This window comes from Ursus arctos, unplaced genomic scaffold (genome assembly GCF_023065955.2).
Source record: "Ursus arctos isolate Adak ecotype North America unplaced genomic scaffold, UrsArc2.0 scaffold_9, whole genome shotgun sequence".
NCBI classification, from domain to species: Eukaryota; Metazoa; Chordata; class Mammalia; order Carnivora; family Ursidae; genus Ursus; species Ursus arctos.
In genome coordinates, this window is record NW_026623111.1 from 20,711,751 (window position 1) to 20,734,459 (window position 22,709).

A 22,709-nucleotide genomic window follows, 5' to 3' on the forward strand; every position below is an offset into this window, starting at 1 on the left:
AGGTCAGGTGATCAGGAAAAGTACTTCTGAGGAGGTAGAATGGGAACAGAGACCAGAATGGGCAGAGTGAGCTATGCAAAGAGGGAGGAGAAGAGCATTCCAGAGGGAATATATAGCGTGTTTAATGTTTAAGGGCCTAAGACAAAAAACGTACCAGATGGTTTGAAGAACAACATGGCCAGTGTGACTGGTGACAATGAGCAAAACATAATCTGGTACAAGGTGAGGTAGGAGACTTAGAGATCAGGTCAGAAAGGGAGACAGTTGATCAAAAGTTTTGTCTACTAAGTCCAGTGTCTGGGCTTCCTCAGGGACAGTTTCTGTTAATTCCTTGTTTTCCTATGAATGAGCTATCCTTTTCTTTTCTTTTAATTCCAGTTGGTTAATGTACAGTGTTATAGTAGTTCAGGTGTACAATACGGTGATTCAGCACCTCCATATGTTACTCAGGGCTCATCATGATAGGTGTACTCTTGATCCCATTGGGTTGTACTTTCTCACTTCTTTGCGCACCTGGTAAATTTTTTGTTGATAACTAGATATCTTGAATACTATAGTGTGGTAACTAGAAATCGGATCCTCTCCCCTCCCCAGAATTTGTTGTTGTTGCTTGTTGTGCACTAGTTCCTCGTTTAGTGACTCTTCTAAACTGCTTTTGTCAGGATTGTGTTTTTTGTATTGAATGCCCGTGAAGTCTCTGTTCCATTAGCTTAGTGGTCAGCTGATAATTTGACAGAGATTTCCTTGAACATCTGAAACCCAAAGAAAAAAAATTACCCCAGGCTTTTCAGGCTGGCTGTATATTGAGGACCCCTTCAAGGCTCAGCCAGGCCATTTCTAGTTCTACCTTAGCCTTCCCTTCCTGCCTGCCGGAGCCCAGGAGTCTGGCAGAAGTGAAAGCTGAAGTGCTCCTTAGGACTTTTCTAGATTCCCCTGAATAGAGAGGAGCTTTTCAAAGCCTTTATCCTTCCCCACCCTCTTACTTCCCAGTTTGTCAGTCTGTCTACAGCTTGCCTCCTCTGTGGTCCTTGCGGCCCCAGGGAGCTGCAGTGAGTGTATTTGCATTAAAAGGCTTTTGATAGTGGGTAGGCCACTTCAGCCCAGCCCTCAGATAGCTACTAGACAGGACAGAGCACACCGCAACAGTCTTTTCAATTCAAGATCCATATTGTGCAATCTGGGACCAGCAAGCTTCCCCAGGAACTTGGATGGCTCTATCTTCACAGCGGCCACCAAACTGGACAATGGGCAATGGTAGGCAGGGAAATTAAATACCACAATGCTCTCTTTCCAAAATTCAGCAGCTTTTTTTTTTTTCATTAAGCACTTCCTTGGCTGTAAGGTGTTTTTTTATTATTATTATTAGATTCCAGAACCCAAAAAAGTTGATCTAACAGTTCTAGCCATCACTTGAGCAGAGGGACGGAGTTTTGGAGTTCCCTACTTTACTCTTCTCAGTGACATCTCTTCTCCACTTCAGAGGTCATCCTTACTACTGTGTGGAGTAAAAGTGTCACTCTAATGTAAGCTCCAAGAGAACAAGGACTTTTTGATGATCAATATATCTAACATCAAGAATCATGCATAGCATAAAGTCACTGCTCAGTAAACATTGAACAAGAGAGCAAATGAATGAGGGAGTGAATATAGAAGAATATAGAGGAACAAAAATAGAAACAAGGGGACAAGACTTACAGGAGAAATACACATAGACCTGACTGAGACGTCAATAAACAAACACCACAATTTGCTAATATCATTTGTTTCCTACAGGAAAAGAGAAAATAACTAGTTGCTAGTGAACGTTAGCCAGAAGAGTTTCGGGACTTTTGATCAGTGGTTATCGACCAAGGGCAATTCCATGCCCCACCCGCCATGCCCCACCCTCCATCCCCCAGGAAACATTTGCAAATGTCGGTGGACACTTTGATTGTCAGAGCCAGGGGGAGAGGGGTTTTACCAGTATCTCATGAGTAGAGGCCAGGGATGCTGTTAAACATTCTAGTAAACAGGACAGCCCCTCACAACAAAGATTAGAAAAGGCTCTTGGAAGACATAGTGAAAATATGTCTTTTTACATCCTCTTACAAGTGTCAAGTCGATAAATAGCAATGTACTTTGTCATCTTTATTAATTAAGTAAATTAAAAACATCTCATAATCCAAAATTTATTTGATGTGTAACTTTAGACATAAATTAAAAGCCTAATGAAAATTGTATTTAAAGTATGATTTTTAGATTGATCTTTAAATATGGTTGTATTCCATTATTTGGGAAATTTTAATTACTGAAATAAAGTAACAAAGTCATATTCTGAAGTTCTAATTCAGAAAGATAACAGAAATAGCTAGAAAACAATGTAACCGTTGTCCTAATGCCTACTCTTACCTGTAGGCTACATGTGGAATGAGAGTAACCAAAGGAAATGATTATTTCCACAAATGAATTAAATACAATATACTAAGTAATCCCAAATGAAGGAGTGTAAAACTTTGGAATGATGTTAAAGTGAGTCAGATGTGAGAGCTGTGATACAACTATAAATGCTAAGTATTAACAGAGACAGTGAGGAAATGGAGGGAAAATATTTAGTAAGTGCAAAGCATGTTAATATTCGATATATTTTCTGAGTCATATTCACTATTTATATCTTATCTAGTTCAAGATTTATTTTTGTTGACCATGCTTACCACTCTGAGCTATGTCAAAGACCCATGAAACCATGACTTTATAAAGTTACTCCTATTGAATGGGACAGACAGTTCATATTTTAGACTTTCTTTAGATAGATAAAGGAAGCCTAGTACCTTAAAATAATCGGTTATCGCAGACTTGCAGAACTCTAAGGCCAGAGAAGGGGTGGTGTCCCAAGCATCCCGACGCCTGTTAGAAGTACACTCTTGGATGATGGCCACATGCATGAAACTTGACCCTTGAAAGGCTGAAGTGATGAGAGGCAAAGGAAAGGATTTTGGAAAACTGGCCAAGAACACGACAACCTCTGAGATCAAAGAAATGTTCTAGGCGATGTGTGCCTGAGAGTGTTAATGGATTCTTCACTGCTTCTTCTGCCTTCTACTTCTGTTTGCCAGAGTTTCACTTTGTCCTTCTTCAATAGAGCAGACCGAGCACCCTTTTTTGACATCGTAAGCCCTGGTTAATCTTGATTAAGTTGAAGGGAACCCTTATCTAATACTGACAAAAAAAGATTTTCTTAGGTTTAAGCTGATACTTAAAAGCGGTGGTCTCCCTTCTGAGAGCATAAAATAGCTACGGTTATTGAGCACCTGCCGTGTCCTAAATACGGGACTATTACACTTTAAGGACACTAGCTCACGGGTGCTTTAGTACAGCTCAGTGAAGTTGGTCTTATTTATCTCTACTTTCAAAAATGAAAATAGACACTCAGAGAGTGTCAGTAACTTGCCTGGAATCACACAGAATTCATATTCATGTCTGTCTGACTTCATTGGCCATTTCTAATTTCAACATTGAGTTTTTGAGAGCTTCTTATCCTACATGTTAATTACTTATTACTTACGCTTTAGTGGTTTTTTCACTTTTTTAAAAATTTATCATTGACACACAATGTTACATTAGTTTCAGGTGACCAACATGGTGACTAGATAAGTCTATACATTATGCTGTGCTCACCACAAGTATAGTGACCGTCTGTCACCATAGAGCACTGTTGCAATACCACTGACTATATTCCCTACGCTGTGCCTTTTATCTCCATAACTCTTACTCATTCCATAACAGGAAGCCTGTATCCCCCACTCCCCTTCGCCCATTTTGCCCATCCCTGACTCTCTCCCCCTGGCAACCATTAGTTTGTTCTCTGCTGTATTTTAATATTTTATTTAAAAGATTTGATTATATCTATAAATGCTGAAATTTGATTGATTTATGTTTATTGATTTATATCTCATTTGTAGAAGATACTGTGCTGGGTAATGAAGATAATACACAGTGTGAATTATGTCCCTTCCCTCAAATAGTTTTTAGCCTAGCTGCTTACAGAGCAGCTATAGATTTCAGAACTTGGGGAAAATGTGGGGGAAGTGCAGTTAACCACGTGTCATCTTAATATATGCATCCCTTTTCGCTGCTTGGCAGTTCATGAATTCACTCACTATAAGTTTCCTAATTAAAAGTGGCTTGTCCAGACTAGGGTATTCCTGTCCTTAGCAGATCTTTAATACATGTTTGTAGAAGATGAAAATAATCATGCGAACACCTCTATTTCTGACTACCTTAAACTGCTTGTTCAAATGTTGCTGCAGTAGCTTAACAGAGGAAAGAAAAAGGCGTTTTGCAGTAAGAATATAGGGATTTTGCTTTGAGATGTAGTGTTTAGAAAGATGTAATATGTACTTACATTTCTGTAAAGCATTTAAATATGTCTACTATTTATTAACTCATTTTTCTCTCAGTTTTTTTTCAGATGTCAACAATTTTATTGTAGAAAAGTTAGAAAAGACAGACTTTTTATTATTTGTTAAAAGCCTATAATTAGTAAAAGAAAATTAAGCAGCAGAGAGGGAAGGTAGAAAAAGATGGTCATTCATAAGAAGAAAAAGAGACTCAACCAAAGATATAAGCAGAGAGAGAAACTTGAAGAAAGTTGGTGTGTGGGCCCTCATTCTAAGTGCTCCTTGGAACTTGAGTTGGTGGCTATCACGTCATTAGGAATGTCGACTTGTATTGTGAATCTAATCTGGTTTTGAATTTTTTCAGTTTCTAGAAGCAAAAGACCTTTCAGTTGGTAAAGAATCGTAAGCTGGAAGATCCTTCTATGTCCAGTTTTCTTTGGATCTCACAAATTTTTCTGCATTTGCTCTAGGCATAATTGTTAAACATAGAATTTTAGAGCTAGATGATATTTCAGAGACAGGCTTAGTTCCTGTGCATGACAAGCAGTTACTGAAACTCAGGGAGTTCGGTGACTTTCCTGAGGTTACCCAGCTGGTTTGTGTAAGCCGGCCACTTATCTTTTTAACAGATTGGATTCTAACATACAGGATGAAGTTGTTTCAGGAAGGACATAATCTATTGACATTCTGAGACCATTATAATTTGTTCTTAAACTTAGTTCTGTGATCTGCCTTGTTCTGTTTTTGTCTTGTTTTTGTAACATATTCAAAGGTTTAGTTTTTCAACATTATCAATAGAAAGTTAACTGGATATATACTGAAAACTTCTAGTTTGTTTTTATACAGGTATTAAAAAGCATTTTGTTGTTGTTGGTTACAGTCACTAAGTCTTTCTGACATTTGTGAACGAAGTTGAAGCAAAAATAGGAAACCTTTCTATTTTCAGTTTTAATCCTCTCACGTTTACCTAATAACTCAGTGGGTATACTCATGGAAAAGAAACATTTTTTAAATTTTTTTTAGGTGTAATCCCTTTCCATGGATTTTCAATGTATGGTAAGTTGGACTTTAAAATATTCACTGTTTTTATCACACTTTAGAGAATTAAACATGAAGATCACACTTTATGCCACATCACCCACCCACTTAACAAGTTGTGAACATTTTTAAACATTGAATTTAGTATTTGTTTATATCTACAATTAATTTTTTTTAAATAAAGGGTCATCACAATTTCTCAGACGATGATTGCTTGACAAACTAAAATTAGAACATACTGTGAAAGTGCCTCTGTGTTGACCAGGTTCTAATGTGATGGAAACTAGAGATACATGTTAATATTTAGTTCTCATAGGTGGAAAATGAGGTTGCTTAAATTCCCGAACTAATTCTCCTAAGTCTTTTAAGCAAATAATAGGACAGAAAGAATGTGAAGGGAGGGCCACCACCGAGTTCGAGTCTATGCTTTCTTCAGACTGCTGGCATACACAGCGGGTTTCACTGAAGGCTCGCATGTCCCGAGGTACCGTGTGGAAAGCGCACGTGCAGGCATGAGAACCCTGAATGCCTTTCTGGCCTCAGGTGTCATCGAATGAGGAATGCAAGAAGCTTAATGAAGATTAGCAAGAGGAAGAATACTCTACACCTTAATGCGATTTAATTTTTGAATTGTCACACATTACATATAAACATGTTGAAGAGTGTTGTCACCCCAACTGCCATCTCCCCACCTTTACACTAAACAGAAATGCTTTAATGTTTTACTTTTATAAAAAGAACCAGCGACACATTAGCACTTTTCTTTGTAAAAGCCCCTCCGTGTTCACCATCGGACAATAATGGTGAATGACATAACATAAGACTTTGAAAACTAGCAGTCAACAGAAGGGTTCAGGAACTTTGCATTATGCTCCCCTTGGTGGTGTTGATCACAGGCTTGAATTACAGGGCACTCCGCTGTATTCTCTTGAGCAATCAAAATTTCATAACATAATACATAACGTTATAATGACCTTTCATCACATTTCTCTTTTATAAATATGTGAGGAGTTTAAAATAGAAAACCCCAAAAAGGTTAAGAATATAAATTTTTACATCTAATAATAAAAATGTTAGCCTGTTATCTGTCTATTTTATTTCCAACTGCAAGAATTTTTCAAGTAAATAGTTTTTAAAAAGTGAACTTGAGTGATTTGGAGGATATTAATGATGTCATGAAAGTTTAAATCTTAGTGACGCTTAGGGAAAAACATACATCATTGACTCCAACTCTGCTTATTCACATGTCTGGTCACATAAATAGGCTGTTTAATGTTTGCTAAGGAGGTAGATGATGCAAAATGTTTTATAGAGTTTCTTTATACTATTGTAGAAATGTATGTTAAGCTTCCACAAACACCTAGCAGCGGTCACTTATTCAGAACCGGCGTGCTAGAGTAATCACAGCGCATCCCCACAGAACTCCACGCAGTACTTCGCCTTCAGCTTTAGCTACTGTGTTTCTTCAGAATTACAATACTTCTCTCATTTAAAAACTGATTCGAAACTTTTATTTTTAAACTGGCCTCCAGCTCTCCCATTTCTGCTGAATAATGAAATTATTGTAGGTACGGTATGGATGATTTCACAAAGGAGTTCCTAGGATACCAAATTTAATTGACTTAAAAGATAATGAGCTAATTCATTTTTATGGAAGGACCAAATAGGGAAATGTGCTTTAAATAGAAAGTAAACTCATGTAGATTTCTTACATATCATATAAAGGACTAAAGCTTTTCCATTTCATAGCTGTATAAGGGAAGTCAACACAAACAGTAGGGGTATCTTGAATAATAACTGATTGTAAAGGTTTTTGTATTATACATGTTTGTAAAAAAGTGCTGATTTTAAAATTGTCTCTTTTATTCTTTTACCTGAGATGATAATTAATGAGTACTGAACCCATAAAATCTTTAGACTTAGATTATAGATTTTACATATCAATAACTTTAAAAGTTAAAGGAAAAAATATGCCGAAAAAGGTAAATAAATTTCAAAGCTTCACTTCGAATGTATAATAATGCCATGTATTTATGCCACATTGCTTTTTTAGGTTGTTGCAATTAGAATATGAATTATTCTTATTAAATATATAGAATACCTTAATTTGGGCTATTTTAATAAATAGCACTTTATTTTGGTAGTAAAATAAGTTTTTAAAATTAGTTTGAAAATGGAAAGATATGCCTGTCAGTTTTTAAATGTGTATATATATATATAATGTAATTTTTTTCTCTGCATATAAAAGCAGTTTATTTTTGTGGGCATTTATTTAGTCCCCTAAAATTGACTTGTCTCTCTTTTCCCCTTCAGAAAAAATGAAATCTCTCCCTTGCAATGCTAGTTTTTGATGATTTACTCCTCTGTGATACTGTGCACTGCCATTTATTCCAGATAATTGAATTTTTATATTTGTAAGAGTTTAAAATTTTTTTATCATTTTTCTTTTCACTTTGTCAAAAAGAAGTGAGTCGAGTTGGCTGATTGCTTTCCCTGATAACTTAATGCCTACTGCCCTCAGGGGCAGTACTGATGGGCTATAGAGCCTGAGAGTTTCTAACTTGTCCATTCCATATCATAGCTAAAATTACTCAGTAACTCATTGTGTTTTAAAATTAATATTTAGGTAGTGCAGTTTTATGTACCTGCATTATAAGTGTGTTCATGATGCGTAAAATTCTCAAGATTTGAAAAGATGAAAAGCATGACCACGTCAGTCCAGAATAATCGTGTTGTGACATCAGCATCTGAAATTCGGACTTTCTGACATTCGGTTGTGGGGTGTCTGATTGAGTTGATCCACCTGTGCTTAATTGCCAAGAATTGGGTGCAGAGGAAAACTTAATTCAACATTCATTAGGGAAATAAATCCTCTGCCCGAGAGTTGTTTTATTGTAAGTCTATAAAAACTGACTTCTTGCATGGTGAGATACGCCAGTCTCACGGACCAATAGTCTGAACTGTTAATCAGAGTTTTTATTTTCAAATTGAATTAGTTGAAGACCATGATTCTAAATGCTAGACATGAATCATCTTATATTTTACTTACCTGACTTGCAAAATAAAAAACTTGGAAAAACCTTCTGGATCCTTTGTGGAACAAAGTGAAAATGAAGTACCTCCATCTCACTTTCTTACTATTTCAATTTAAAAAAGAGAGACTTGACTTTACATAGTTTTTAAAGGTTACTTTGAATTTTTAATATCCCTCTATACGTAATCCCATTGTGTCAATCTGTTAAATTTGGATTATGGTAGTTTTTATTCCTTTATAATTTTTAATGACGGAACTTTTTACATGTGTATATATTTCCTTTTCAACATGAAAAAATATATATGATTTTAAACTTGTTTTTGAATGAATATTACTATAAGATATTGATTTATTCTTTCATGTTTCATTAATTTATTTTCTAAAATTTTAATAGCTCTGCAATGTTATCGATAATTTCTTTATTCTTTCAGTTGCACCACTTTGTTTTCTCTACCACGAACCTTCCAAATTGTATCAGATATTCCGTGAGATGTATGTGCGTTTTTTCTTCAGACTCCATTCCATCTCTTCTCATCCTTCTGTAAGTTCATAAAAATGGGGTGAAATTAGACTCTAATCTGTTTTCTTTCCTTAAGAAGAAGTCTCCTACTCAGTTAAATTATAAAGCAACAAATTTTAATTTGTGATGTCAAGCAGCATATTTCTACAGAATAAATGAAAGAGAAGAAAAATTGATATTTGAATATTTTGGTGATAATTCGGGAGGAAAAGGGTCTTTATCAATTGCACTTACAGTATCTTTTATATGTTAACAGAAAAGACATATAAAAATGTCTGTATTATTCACTTTGACAAGGATGCCTACCCTCTTCGAACACCGATGTCCTCATCTAGGAGATGAGGTTAATATGTTTCTGTAGGGCTGCAGAGTGCCAGGGTAGCACTTGGCTCATGGCAGGTGTTCAGAAATAAATGGCTGCTGTTTTTATTATTGTTGTTGTGATTATCATCATAATTCTTCTTTATTAATGAAATAAAACATTTGTCACTATTTTCAATTTCATATTTGACTATCAGTTACTGCACTAAGTATTTTCTTTGTGTAGACAGTTCTGTTGACCTCAATATGGAAGTCCAAGAGGATTCTGTTGGGAGCTGGACATTTTTTTCTGATTTATGTTAGCTGGTCCTTTATCACATCTTTTTTCCACCCATGAGCCTGAGTAAAAAACAATACTTACTTCACTTTAGTTATACTTTTTTCACCTTTGGGCCTGCTGTGGTCTACTTGTGGGTAACTCAACTGACTCTCCAGAAGAAACACTGAATTGGAATCTATCAGGGCTACGGGATTTCCCTGAAGAGAAGACTCAGTCACTGCTATTAAACTTAAGCGCTTTTCTGTATCCCCGGCAGTTTAACCCTGTGTATTCTTGTCCACCTCCCTGTCTCCACCTTTGCTCTCCTACACTGCTAGAAAAAGCTGACTAGCAACAGAAATCCAGGATGTCTCCGATGAGCAAATGAAGCACCACCAATTATCTTGGGTTCCTATTCTCTGAGACAACTTGAGTTAGTAGTACTTATCTTACATTAACTTTTAGTGTAGAGTAATCAGAAATATATAAATAATTCTGTTTTCTAATAACCTCCTTTTTAGCCTCAGATTTCTTACTCTCATATTCTGTACCATTTTACGCCCAGTATACAGCCACAGTGCTTTCCTTGTGCAGAGCACTGAAGCTTGACATGGAGCAACCCTGGATATTCCTTCCCTGTCTCCATGCTGACCCTGAGGTGTCCTTTTTCAGTGAATTGGTTGGGCCAGCCCTGCCTCTTGCCCTTTCTTTATTCGGTGGAATAGACGTACAGGCGGTCACCTCCTTTTCTGGCTTGTAGCCAGTCTGAACTACTTGGAACCATGCCAGGCTTTTTTTTTCCTTAGAAACTCACAAAGAGGATTAAAATTTCCCCACAAAGATCAACCCCAAGGAATGCTGAGCTACAAGAAAGACTTTATTCACAGTTGTCAAGTAATAAACGCACTTGAAAAACCATCTGCTTAAAATGGTTACTTCTTGTCCTTTACAAATAATGCCCTTATGAAAAGTAGATTTCAATAAATATATATATATCTTTATACTAAGATAATCAAACATTCTTGTTTGATAACTTCCTGATGCAAATTTCAAACAGGCAGTAGTCAGTCTTCCCTGGGGATGAATTTCAAAGAAAGAGTGAGAAAAGCAGGAAATATTTTCCTGGATGGGTGAGGCAGCTGGAAGCGAAAGGACATGTGGGGGGAGAGAGTAAAGGGTGTGGCTGTAGTACCAGAGAAATACCTGGAAACTGGAATACATCCAGAAAAAACTAGTTTGCTGGACATAGTGATAATACAGGGCTTACAAAGCAATAGGTTTTCTATAAAATGATGTTTTCCTTGGACTCTCTGAATGTTATACACCACATTATATGGGGATCCTATTGTGTTAAAAAGGAGGCTCCTTAGCATACCAATAGTAGGTATCCATAAATAGGGGGGAAAATGTATCTTTAAACAAAGTATTAGAGATCATTAGAGCATTTCCTGTTTTTTTACTATTAGACAATATAAAAATATTTATGTTGATAATCTCTTCATTTCCATTTGAATAATTTATTGCCAGAGTTGATTTTTAAATACTAAAATATGTACTTCTCTTGTGTTTTGTTATTATATCCAGGGTATTGTGTCCCTCTGTTTGCTGTTTGAAACTCTTCTTCAAACCTATCTCCCCCAGCTTTTCTATCATCTACGAGAAATTGGGGCTCAACCGTGAGTACCTTTCTCTCCTAACTGAAGAATAGATTGTTTGACATCAGAAACTTCTATTACATCATTGTAAAGCACCTTTAAAGATACAATAGTTCTATAGAGAAATTAACAATTTCTCCAATAAAACAATAATTATCAAGTAATAGAGTGTAGCTCTACATTGTGCCAGAAATTCTTGGAAGAATTTCCAATATCCTAATAAATTCTTATTTGCTGGAATTTTTGTGCCTGGTATAAGAATCACCAAAATGAACTAATTTAATTTCTATTCATAAGGAAAGGCGTTGGCCAAAATTGAGGCAAAAATTTGTGAACATAAATACTACGTAAGAAATATGATAATACTAAAATTAAGTTGGTTTAGGCTAAATTTATCAGAGAACTACTTAATAAAAGCTGTGTAGTTTTAAGTTTGCTGTCTTTCGATAAAGGAAACTAGATCAGTTACCTAGTAATGATTGTACACTGTGATTATTTTTTTCCAAAAGTTTGAATATTTGTTCATTTATCTCAGTATGAATTATCAGTGAATATGTAGGGTTCCTCTGAGCTTCAACATTATTGGTTCTCTTCTCTTTTTTTAAAATAACAATGTCTAAGGCAACAGAAGTTTCTAAATGATTTATTAATGTTTTGTCACTGTCTTCCCCTTTGTGAAACCAGTTTCCCCTATTGGCAGAGCATATTTGAAAGGAGCGTTAACTCTTTGAGAACACAAAAGTAGTAAATGGGAAATACAATAGTTTAGTATTGTCTTCTCCACACTTGAATTCACATCAGGTGAATGGGTGGATGGATGGATGGATGGACGGGTGGGTTTAAGAGACAGACCAAGATTTAAATTCTATCTACTAAACTGTGTAATCCTGATGAAGTTATTTAGTTCATCTAAGTCTCATTTTCTTTCTTTAAATCAAGATAATTCAACTTCCTCATCTTTAAAATCAAGAGAATTCCTATCTCATGAAGTTGTTTCAGTAGTGAAGGGTTTTTTACATATATATATATATATATATATATATATATATATATAAATATATATATATATATATACTTTCTCTAAAGCACCATTGAATTTCGGACATCTTAAATCTTAGAAATACCTTTTATAAAACAATACCTCAAATCATCCATTGATAATACTGAGATTATACTCTTTCCTTTGTAGCCATTAAAAAACAAGATTCTAGGGGCGCCTGGGTGGCACAGCGGTTAAGCGTCTGCCTTCGGCTCAGGGCGTGATCTCGGCATTATGGGATCCAGCCCCACATCAGACTCCTCCGCTGGGAGCCTGCTTCTTCCTCTCCCACTCCCCCTGCTTGTGTTCCCTCTCTCGCTGGCTGTCTCTATCTCTGTCGAATAAATAAATAAAATTAAAAAAAAAAAACAAGATTCTGTTAATGATGAAGATTATAAAACAAGAATGTGGCAGAAATATATTGTACACGTCTTTTTTTCTTAAACTTGTAGTAAATTAGCTTGTTTTACTCTTGTGCAATGAGAATTTTATGTAATGAGGCTTTACTAGGATGAAGACATTTAGTTTACTGCTAGAAACTAAAGTCCTGATTTTTTCTAGCCTATTTATACACTTTAATCATGAAAAGGAACAAATTTCAATGACTTATGGCAAACATTAAAATTCTTATGCAGAAGAAAGTATAAAAATTTAATTGTCAAGCTAGAAATCAATTTTTCAAAGGCTTTTATGACTTAAAACTGATGCTGTTGAAGGCTTTTAATTAGAATTTAATTTCTTCAATAGATAATAGGACTATTGAGGTTATCTATTTCTTGAATAAGCTTTAGTACTTTGTTCATTTAATCTATCATATTTATGGAACTAAAGCTATTCATAATATTCCCTAAATATTCTTTTTTTTTTTTTTTAAAGATTTTTTGTTTATTTATTCGACAGAGATAGAGACAGCCAGCGAGAGAGGGAACACAAGTAGGGGGAGTGGGAGAGGAAGAAGCAGGCTCATAGTGGAGGAGCCTGATGTGGGGCTCGATCCCATAACGCCTGGATCACGCCCTGAGCTGAAGGCAGACGCTTAACCGCTGTGCCACCCAGGTGCCCCATAATATTCCCTAAATATTCTTAATTAGGCTTTTAATATCTAGAGAATCACAGTGACAATACCTCTCATTCTTGAGATTGATATTTGTATCTTCTCTCTCTTTTTTCTTGATTGTTTGGCTAGAGCTTTATTAATTTTTCTTCTTTGAAAGAACCATGTTTTGGTTTCTTTGATTTTCTCTATTGTTCTTCTGTCTTCAATTTCATTATTTAAGTTCTTATATTTATTATTTCCTTCCTTATGTTTGCCTTAGGTTTATTTTGCTCTTGTCTTCTTGTTTAAGGTGAAAGATGATTAGTTTGAAACCGTTCTTCTTTTCAAACATACGCAATATTATTATAAATTGCCTTCAAAGTACCACATTACCTCCACACAACAAATTTTGATATGCTGTGTTTTCATTTTCATTCTATTCACAATGTTTTTTTCCTTTCTTTTTCTTTCTTCTTTTTCTTTCTTTCTTTCTTTCTTTCTTTCTTTCTTTCTTTCTCTTTCTTTCTTTCTTTCTTTCTTTCTTTCTTTTCTTTCTTTCTTTCTTTCTTTCCCTTCCTTCCTTCCTTCCTTCCTTCCTTCCTTCCTTTTTTCCTTTCTTTCTTTTCTTCCTTTTGAGAAAGAGAGAAAGAGAGCACGTGTGAGAGGGGGGATGGGAGATGGGCAGAGGGAGAGAGAGCATCCCAAGCAGACTCCCCCCTCAGCACGGAGCCTGACACAGGGCTCCATCTCACAACCCCAAAATCATGACCTAAGCCAAAACCAACAGTCAGGCACTTACTGACTGAGCCACCCAGGCACTCTTGAAGTGTTTCTTAATTTCTCTTGTGACTTTCTCTTTGACCATAGGTTATATAGAAGTGTGTTGTTTAATTTCTAAATATTTGGAAAGTTATGATACCTTTCTGTTATTGATTTCTATTTTAATTATGTTGCAATTAGACAACATGCTTCGTAAGATTTCAGTTTTTTTAAATGTGCTGAAGTTGGTTATATGGCCAAGAATATGATCTGTCTGGGTGAATATTCCAAGTACACTTGAAAATAATTCATATTCTACCAGTGTTCAGCAGAATGTTCTGTAAATGGCCACAAAGTCAAGTTTTTGTTCAAGTGTTCTATAAACTTAATTTTCTGTCTACTTTTTCTATTAATTGTTGAGAAAGAAATGTTAGTCTCCAGTTATAATTGTGAATATGTCTATTTCTTCCTTCATCGCTATATATATTTTTACTTCATGCAATAGAAGCTCTGTTTTTGGAAGAACTGATCCCTTTATCATTATTTAATGTCTTTATTCCTTGTACTAAATCTATTGTATTTGATATAGCCATCCCAGCTTGTACAGTATAGTCTTTCTATCCTTTTACTTTTAGTGTATTGATTATCAATTTCTTTATTTTCTAAGTGGCTTTCTTGTCAAAAGTATAGTTGGTCTTCCAGTGCAGCAATTTGTCTTTTTAACTGGTGTGTTTATTCTGTTTACATTTATAATTGATTTATTGAATTAAAATAATAACAATTGATATCATCTACTATCTTGGTAGACATTTTTTATCTGTCTTTTTTTTTTTTTTTTTTTTAAGATTTTACTTATTTACTTGACACAGAGAGAGAGAAGGAACAGCAGGCAGAGGGAGAAGCAGGCTCCCCTCTGAGTGGAGGGCCCAATGCAGGACTCCATCCCAGGGCCTTGAGATCATGACCTGAGCTAAGGGCAGCTGCTTAACCAACTGAACCACCCAGGCACCCCTATTTGTCTTTTTTTATTCTTTTTTCCCTCTTTTCCTGCCTGCTTTTGAATTGAATATTTTTTATTCCATTTTATCTTTACTGTTGGATTATTATTTATACCTTTCTTAAAATGTTTTTTTGGTAGATGCCTGTCTTAGTTCCGTCTGCTATAACAAATTGCCATGAATTGTGTGGCTTATAAACAACAGAAACATTTCCCACAGTTCTGAAAGCTGAAAGTCTAAGATCAAGGTGATAGCGTGGTTGAGTTCTAGTGAGGACCCTCTTCTAGGCTGCAGACCGCCAACTTCTTATTGTATTCTCACATGGTGGAGAGCAGAGAAGAGAAACTAACTCTCTCATGATTCTGATGAAGGCACTAATCCCAACCCTGAAGGCTTCACCCACATAACTTTATCTTATTCCAATTACCACCCTAAGACCCTCCCTCTTTCCTAATACCATGACGTTGGGGATAGAGTTTCAACGTATGAATGGTGGAGGGGGGGACGACAGAAACATTCAGTCCATAACAATGTCCTGGGGTTTACGGAATACATTTTTAATTAATCACATTCTACCTTCAAATAAACTCCAGGCCTGGATGGCTTTGCTGGTAAATTCTGCCAAACATTTCAGGAAAAAAATGTTTTTTCTTTGTCTTTAGTTCTCAGCATTTTGATTATGATGGATCTGGGCATGGATTTCTGTTGTGTTTATCCTGTTTGGAGTTTGCTGAGCTTCTTAAATCTGTAAGCTTATGTCTTTTGCCAAATTACGGACATTTTCAACCATTATTTCTTCAAATATTTTTTTCTGCACCATACTTATTCTCCTTTTCTTCTAGGATTCCAGTGATAAAAATGTTGAAACTTTTGGTCTCATCCCAGAGGTCCCTGAAACTCTATTCATTTTATTTTCAATCCTTTTTACTCTATGGTTCTGATTAGACACTTTCTATTGCTCTATATTCGAATTCACTGGCTCTTTTCTCTGCCATTACCATTTTGCTATTGGATCTATCCAACGAGGGTTGTTTTGTGTTTTGTTTTTGTTACTGTATTTTTCAGTTTTAAAGTTTCCATTTGGTTCTTAACAAAACTCCTAGAACTGTGCTTTAATAAGGGTAAATTTTACTATCCATAAATTATACCTCAATAAACTTTATTTCTAAGAAACTAATTCTGCCCTATATATGGAGAGGGGCACAATGTGTGGTGCTATTTTTCTAATAAGACACTAAGAGATCCAGTAAAATGAAACTCGATGACATTAATAATTTAGACTTAAAAGGCAAATGATCTTTTTTTTTTTTTAAGATTTTATTTATTTATTTGACAGACAGAGAGACAGCCAGCGAGAGAGGGAACACAAGCAGGGGGAGTGGGAGAGGAAGAAGCAGGCTCATAGCGGAGGAGCCCAATGAGGGGCTCAATCCCAGAACGCCAGGATCACACCCTGAGCCGAAGGCAGACGCTTAACGACTGAGCCACCCAAGCGCCCCCTCAAATGATCTTTTTTAATTTAAAATATCTGGTGGCCAAAACTTTTTTCAGCATTTATAAACAGATATTCTAAAACCAACCAAAAAGTTTGATTTGTCAATACTATTCCCTACGTGTATGTCGTTATATTAGAATAATAGTTATCTAGTCTTGAGGAATTTCCGAAAACTTGGGGGTGTTTTTTGGTCTTAAGAGAATTAATACCACATCAACAATGGCAATCTCTATGTCCCTTTCTCTTGCTTTAAGAAAATAGCACAGATACTTATCCACATAATATTATAACAACTCCAGCAAAGAGTTTGCCTGGCACCTCTCAGGGGCAGTCAAGTGACGTTTGGATGCTAATAGATAGTACAAAAGTGTGAGGGACTCCTTTCTCTCTTAAAGCACCAAAGCTTCGAAGTTCATTTCCTGATTGCAGAGAGAAATTATTATTGTAACATAACCTACTTATAAATAATGGGATCTCATATCTCTTAGGATTTTTTTTTTTTTTTTGCAAAATTAATTGAATTTTCTGGTTGACCTTTCAGAGTTCTGATAACCTCCCCTTTAAAAAGAAGGATTTGAAATCAGAAATCTAGTTCTAAGGTCCTTTATAGCTTTAAAACTATTTTTCTTTGTCTTCAAAGACTCCTGCCTCTTGTTTTATTTTATTCATCCTATGTAGCCATTTGACTGAAAATGTAGGGATATAATTCATTGAATTGGGAAAGTATACAGCTACCAAGCACTCTTTCAAGTATTTTGAATAAAAATTCAAATAATCATGATTCAAACTGCTAGGAACTGTTGACTCTTAAGACCACCTCATTGATAGCTAATTAGTTCAGACCCTGAAAAACAGAACATAGAAGTGAGTGAGTTTTCTAAAGGCTGAACTATAACATAGCACATGTAATTTTTCCTCTTAATATGCCGAGACCACTAATTTGAAGACTCATGGTTTCTCACCATTGCACTTCTGCAGTTTTTAAGAGAGCACGTGAGATTTAAATGCATGGTGATTTCTAAGACTCGCAAAGCGGTTACCTTCACAATAGAATTGCTTGGCTCTTCTGATATCACCTTTTTGTAAGAAGAAAAACCAATGGTAAAATGGATTTTCTTTTCTTTTTGCTTACAGACTTCGCATATCCTTTAAATGGATGGTTCGAGCTTTCTCTGGATACTTAGCTACAGATCAACTCCTGCTTTTGTGGGATAGAATCCTAGGATACAACTCTCTGGAAATTCTTGCTGGTAATAAGTGCTTGTTTGTAAACCACATGTTTCTATAGTAAAGCCCCTTTCCTTTCTAACATTCATCATCTGTAATTGCAGTTTGAGTCTATAGTTATCTGTCATTTCTAATTCATAAACATTTAATAGATTATCTGCCTTAGAAAACAAGTACTAAAGTTCTGAGATCTAGATACTTCTGTGTAACTTCTCAACACTAGTGTATTCCTAGTCTTTCTTCTTTGCTCCCAGGAAAGTCCATTTCTCCTCCCTCATTTCTAGTTTAGCCAGGGCTTACTACGTCTCAGCAACTGTGAGGTCTGTGCAGTGGGGTGCAGGTACACCTCAGTTCTATTCCTGGCTCCCCCGACTAGCTCAGCATCTGTTCTGTGCCTCCTCCCAACCACTGCCTAAAATCCAACTGACACGGAGCCTCCCTACAGAGTTGAAATCTCAGCTCTTCTGGATTTCAGCTTCTACTGAATTCAAAACCTTTTCTTTTTTGCTAACAGTCTCTGACTCCTGGTGCTTTAGTTTCCCCTTTTAGATATTAAGCCAAAAAATATTTCATCTTTTTTTTTCCAGGAAGCCACAGATTTATCTCTTATTTATAATTAAGCAGTTCTTCAATAGATATACGCACAAGACAACTGTATGATAATACATAGGGCACAGATTTCTTATTAATTATATTATTTTGCTTCTCTTATACCAGATAGTCTCAGTTATTTTTATCATCGGGATTATCAGATTCAAATAAATAGCACAAGGTTTTCACAACAATGGATGGAGAGCAGAAAAGTTGGCAGAGTGCTGGGTCCAACCTTCTCCAGTTGTGTAATATTGAATAAATTATTTAACTTGCATGAGTCTTCATTTCCTTACCTTATATTGATAGCATTATAAAGACACCTCTCTGTGTTTGTGGAAATAATGTTTAATTGAAGAAGACCATTTTCTTGCAGAAGATTTTTTTAGGTACCATATTAACATATTCTTGAATGCTGAGAGGTCTAGAGTATTTGTATGGCTTTTCAAAAAGGAAAATTACAGTAATAATGAAGTGCCATGAAGATAAACATTACCTTTGGTGTAATCAGAGATACCACTTATGTTGTTAACAACTCCTAGTATCCTTCTACCTCACTTGGGTTTTAAGCCCACACAGATTTGACTTAGGAAAGAAGGGTCTGCCCTCATTTCTCTTGGCTGAATGGCGGTGAGACATGGAATCTAGAGGTAGAGGAATCCTAGAGGTCATCAGGTATGACTCTTTTAGATGTTTCCAACAGGCAGTTCTCATCCTCTGCTTGAACTTCGGTGTTGGAGTCCTCGTCTGACAACATAGCCCATTTCACTTCTGGGCAATACACCTTATTAGAATGGACTCCTGTTAAACCACGGTCATCATCATGTGTTTTCTACTCTTGCCTTTCCCCAGAGCTTCTGCTTTCCAGGCTAAGAAGCCTTGTTTTCTGCTACCATTTCTTAGGCAACAGGATTTTAGACTTTCCAGCAAATAAACCTCTTCTAGGTATGTCATAAATTTTGAAGAGTGTTGTGTATAGTTTTTTATATCATTTTAAAAAGATATTAGAGCATGTTAAAGAAGGGGGTTCACTATAAGAAAGTACTTTCTAATAATTAGGATTTTCCAAAACTAGAATGGGCTTTTAACTGTCACCGAAAGGTTAAGAATGTTTCCTACTGTGAAAGAAATGTTGAATTGGAAGACCTTCAAGACCTCTTCCAATTTAAATTTTCTTATTCTGTGACTTATCACCCCTCAGCAAACTGAAGTGAGAGAGAAATAACTGAATGTTGCATGATACATTTGGTCGAAACTAGGCACTCTGCTGTGAGCTCAATACATTAATAAAAATGTTAGTGCTGGATAGTAGAAATGCGGCCTGCACTGTTGATCCATTGCCTTCCCTGAGTGTTTTTTTAAATCAACAGGGAAGAATTATAGAACACTTAGAAATGGAACTAAACTGGTGGGAAGTCCCCTACCATGAATCCAGATAAAAAGCCACAGGGTAGACCATTTTATGTAGGTATACCCAAATTAGTTTTTATTATTTCAGACATTTTTTTGGAATGGTTATTTTGGGACCACCTTTTTTGCTCACGTTAGTCATTACATAGTCTTTAGAAATTGTTAGTAAATATTACTGGCTTTAATTATGAATTAATTAGGGTCTTTTGAAAAACAATTTAAAGCGTAAGTATCTTAATGCTTATGATAGAGTTGCTTAGAATTAAAGTGATGAGAATAGCTTAAAAGACCACAGGTAAATATTAGAGTTTCTATATTTCCTGTGATGCATGGTTGCAGTTGAAAATATCCCAAAGTGGCGATCTTTACTCCTCGGCAAACAGACGTGTTCTGCGGAAGGGCTGGGCGAATCAAACACGAAGCAGACGCAAAGGAACTTCTGTGATGTGACACCAAGATAAATAAAGGTTATGAGCACATAAGCACTTGGGATGCGGAGGTCAATTAGTGAACTGATCCTTTTTCCCCCCTCTTATCTACCTTTGGAAAAACAATTTCCCGCCATGTAAAACTCTTTCCTGCTACAGCAGAAAATTTGGCCATCCTGTCAAGCTTTCACCGGCTCTGTTAAATTATACACAAAAAAGGAAGTAGCAATCACACTCCTTAGCTTCCCAAATGACCCTACTGTCAAAATGATTCCAGATATTAGGAATCTATAAAGAAGTTGCTGGTTCACAGAAATTATTTTCTTTGATAGTCTTAAAAATTTAGAAGCTTAGTGACTTTAAAGTACTTAGGTTTTCTCCTTTTTAGTTAAAAGGTAAATTCTTTGTCCCTGATCTCTTGTATCCCTTGTTACATATTAAATAATCTCCGCTGATTTGACTTTTTAAATTTTGTTTTAGCGGTACCATCTCTTTTTTTCCTCAGAGTTTTCCTAATGAGATGCAATCCTTTTTTTGCCAGACTGTTCAAAATCTGTTGTACCCTAGAAAAGTGCCTGTTTCCCAGTCTGGTCTGGTTGCACTCAGTGTCTGTCTGGGGAAATTAAGAGGTCTGGATGCTGACTTCTACTCAGGCACAACCACCTACCTGTCAGAACCCAGGATCACCATAGCATCGTGCTTCAGGACATCTCTGGAAAACCGTTGTGAAGGACAGCAGAGATGATGATTCATAGGAAAGTACCCAGATTTTCATGTCAGGGAAGAGTCATTACTACCTACCTTCAATCTCAATAAAGTCATCACAGAGTGAATGGTTAGATGCTAGGTTCTAGAACCAGGGTTAAGTTTTTATGCTACTCTTTTCTACTTGTGGGACTCTGAACGTGTCATCCAAACTCACTGGGCCTCAGTTTCCGTCTTCATATAATGGGGCTAGCAATGATGCTAACTCATAGAGTTGGTGTGAAAATTATCACTAGCATCATTATCATTATTCCCAGAGTAAAAATGTCTTTAAAATATATATATATTTGCATTAGCTATGCCATATACTTAGGAGCCAGTCTTTCAGATCATTTTGAAGATTCCTTACCATTTACTTCCTAAATTTCAAGGATTTACTGGGTGGAGAGGAAACTACCACCAGTGGTGATAAAAAAGAAAAACCAGGGAGAAGTCAGTCAAGAGTCATCCTTAGGCAGCACCATCTCCTTGTCAGGGTATCTACCTCTTACATGGGTCCTTTTGCTGTTCGTGACGATGCATTCCTTCACGTGGGGTTTTATCGCAGATTATATAATAAAATGGATTACATGTTAGCATTATTTTTTTGTCATATGCATTTGATCGATAGAAACAAAAATCCAAAGTTGCCTTCTCCTCTATGTACATTATTGACCTTCGAGGTGTCCTGTAATTTTTTTTCAAAGTCTCAACTTCTTTTTCCTATAGCCAATATTAATGTAAATTTCAGGATTAGTCCACAGCATCTCTCCCCACAGACCTATCCATATATGACACTCTAAGAAAGTCAATGCTGAATATAAAAGTATAAATATAACAAAATACTATAAAAATATTTTTTGAGAAAAGGCTTTATTGCACATGTCTATCGGGACACCTCCTTGATACATACGAAACATGTTCTGATAAATATAAAAATACAATCCCCATATAACTTTTCAGAATCCTATTGCATTAGTAAGAAACATCTGCATCAAAATAAACCTTTATTTATCTGTATTATATTTGTTATGTATTTATTTATATTTAAGCTCTTATGACTTAAGTTATAGGTAGGAAAGAAACAATTTATAAAATGGCTCTTTTAAGACCACTGAAATTTCCTTTTTCCCAAAACTGTGGGATTCGGTTTATCTAGCCATCAGGCCCTCTGTCCCCCAGAGGAGACAATTTCCATTCATCGCACACCTGAACTTCCAATGCATGTGTGCGGTCGTGTAAAGCGCTAGTTCTGAGCTCTGCTAGCGGGGTGTGAGCATAGCAGTCAATGTGGCAGGCCAGTGGGTAGGCCAGCAGTTGAAATAGTGTGCATTCTTTTCCAGTGCTGGCAGCTGCTGTGTTTGCTTTCCGAGCGGTGAACCTGATGGAGGTGACATCACTGGCTGCAGCTGAAGTAAGGATAAGTTTCACTCAGAGGGGATGGAAATAGTTCCTGAGAGGTTGCCAGGCTCGGGCCCGTTAGTCTCAGATGCATAGGATACACATTACTCATAGCCTAATTTTTTAACTCGGGTAAAACCTGTAAGTTTCAAGCTAAGTAATAGTAAGTATGCAAAATTCCTTAATTGGTTGAAGGCAATCTTCTTGTGAAGGAATCACAAACGAGATTCTTAGAGGAAACCATTATAACCATTATGGGAAACAAGATACCCAGTAATTTTAGTAGCAACTATTGGGGCTTCAGTTGCATTTTCTTATTATTGTTCACATCTGTGTATTCTGCTAGAACAAAGAAAAACTAGTTGAGAGAGTTAAAGA

General features: G+C 36.1%; 1 protein-coding gene across 6 annotated transcripts in view; it reads left to right on the plus strand.

Annotated features, from left to right (window-relative positions):
* The window catches only part of TBC1D19 (TBC1 domain family member 19), a 150,389-nt gene that overhangs the window by 126,850 nt on the left and 830 nt on the right, over positions 1–22,709 (plus strand). For 5 of the 6 annotated variants that reach the window (XM_026514551.4, XM_048211892.2, XM_026514555.4 and 2 more), the window contains 5 exons: positions 5,400–5,432; positions 8,880–8,989; positions 11,133–11,224; positions 17,665–17,780; positions 22,274–22,344. In XM_026514551.4, coding sequence (XP_026370336.1) covers positions 5,400–5,432; positions 8,880–8,989; positions 11,133–11,224; positions 17,665–17,780; positions 22,274–22,344 — 422 coding nt within the window. The remainder of the gene's footprint in view (positions 1–5,399; positions 5,433–8,879; positions 8,990–11,132; positions 11,225–17,664; positions 17,781–22,273; positions 22,345–22,709) is intronic. The other variant, XM_026514552.4, reaches the window with a different exon arrangement.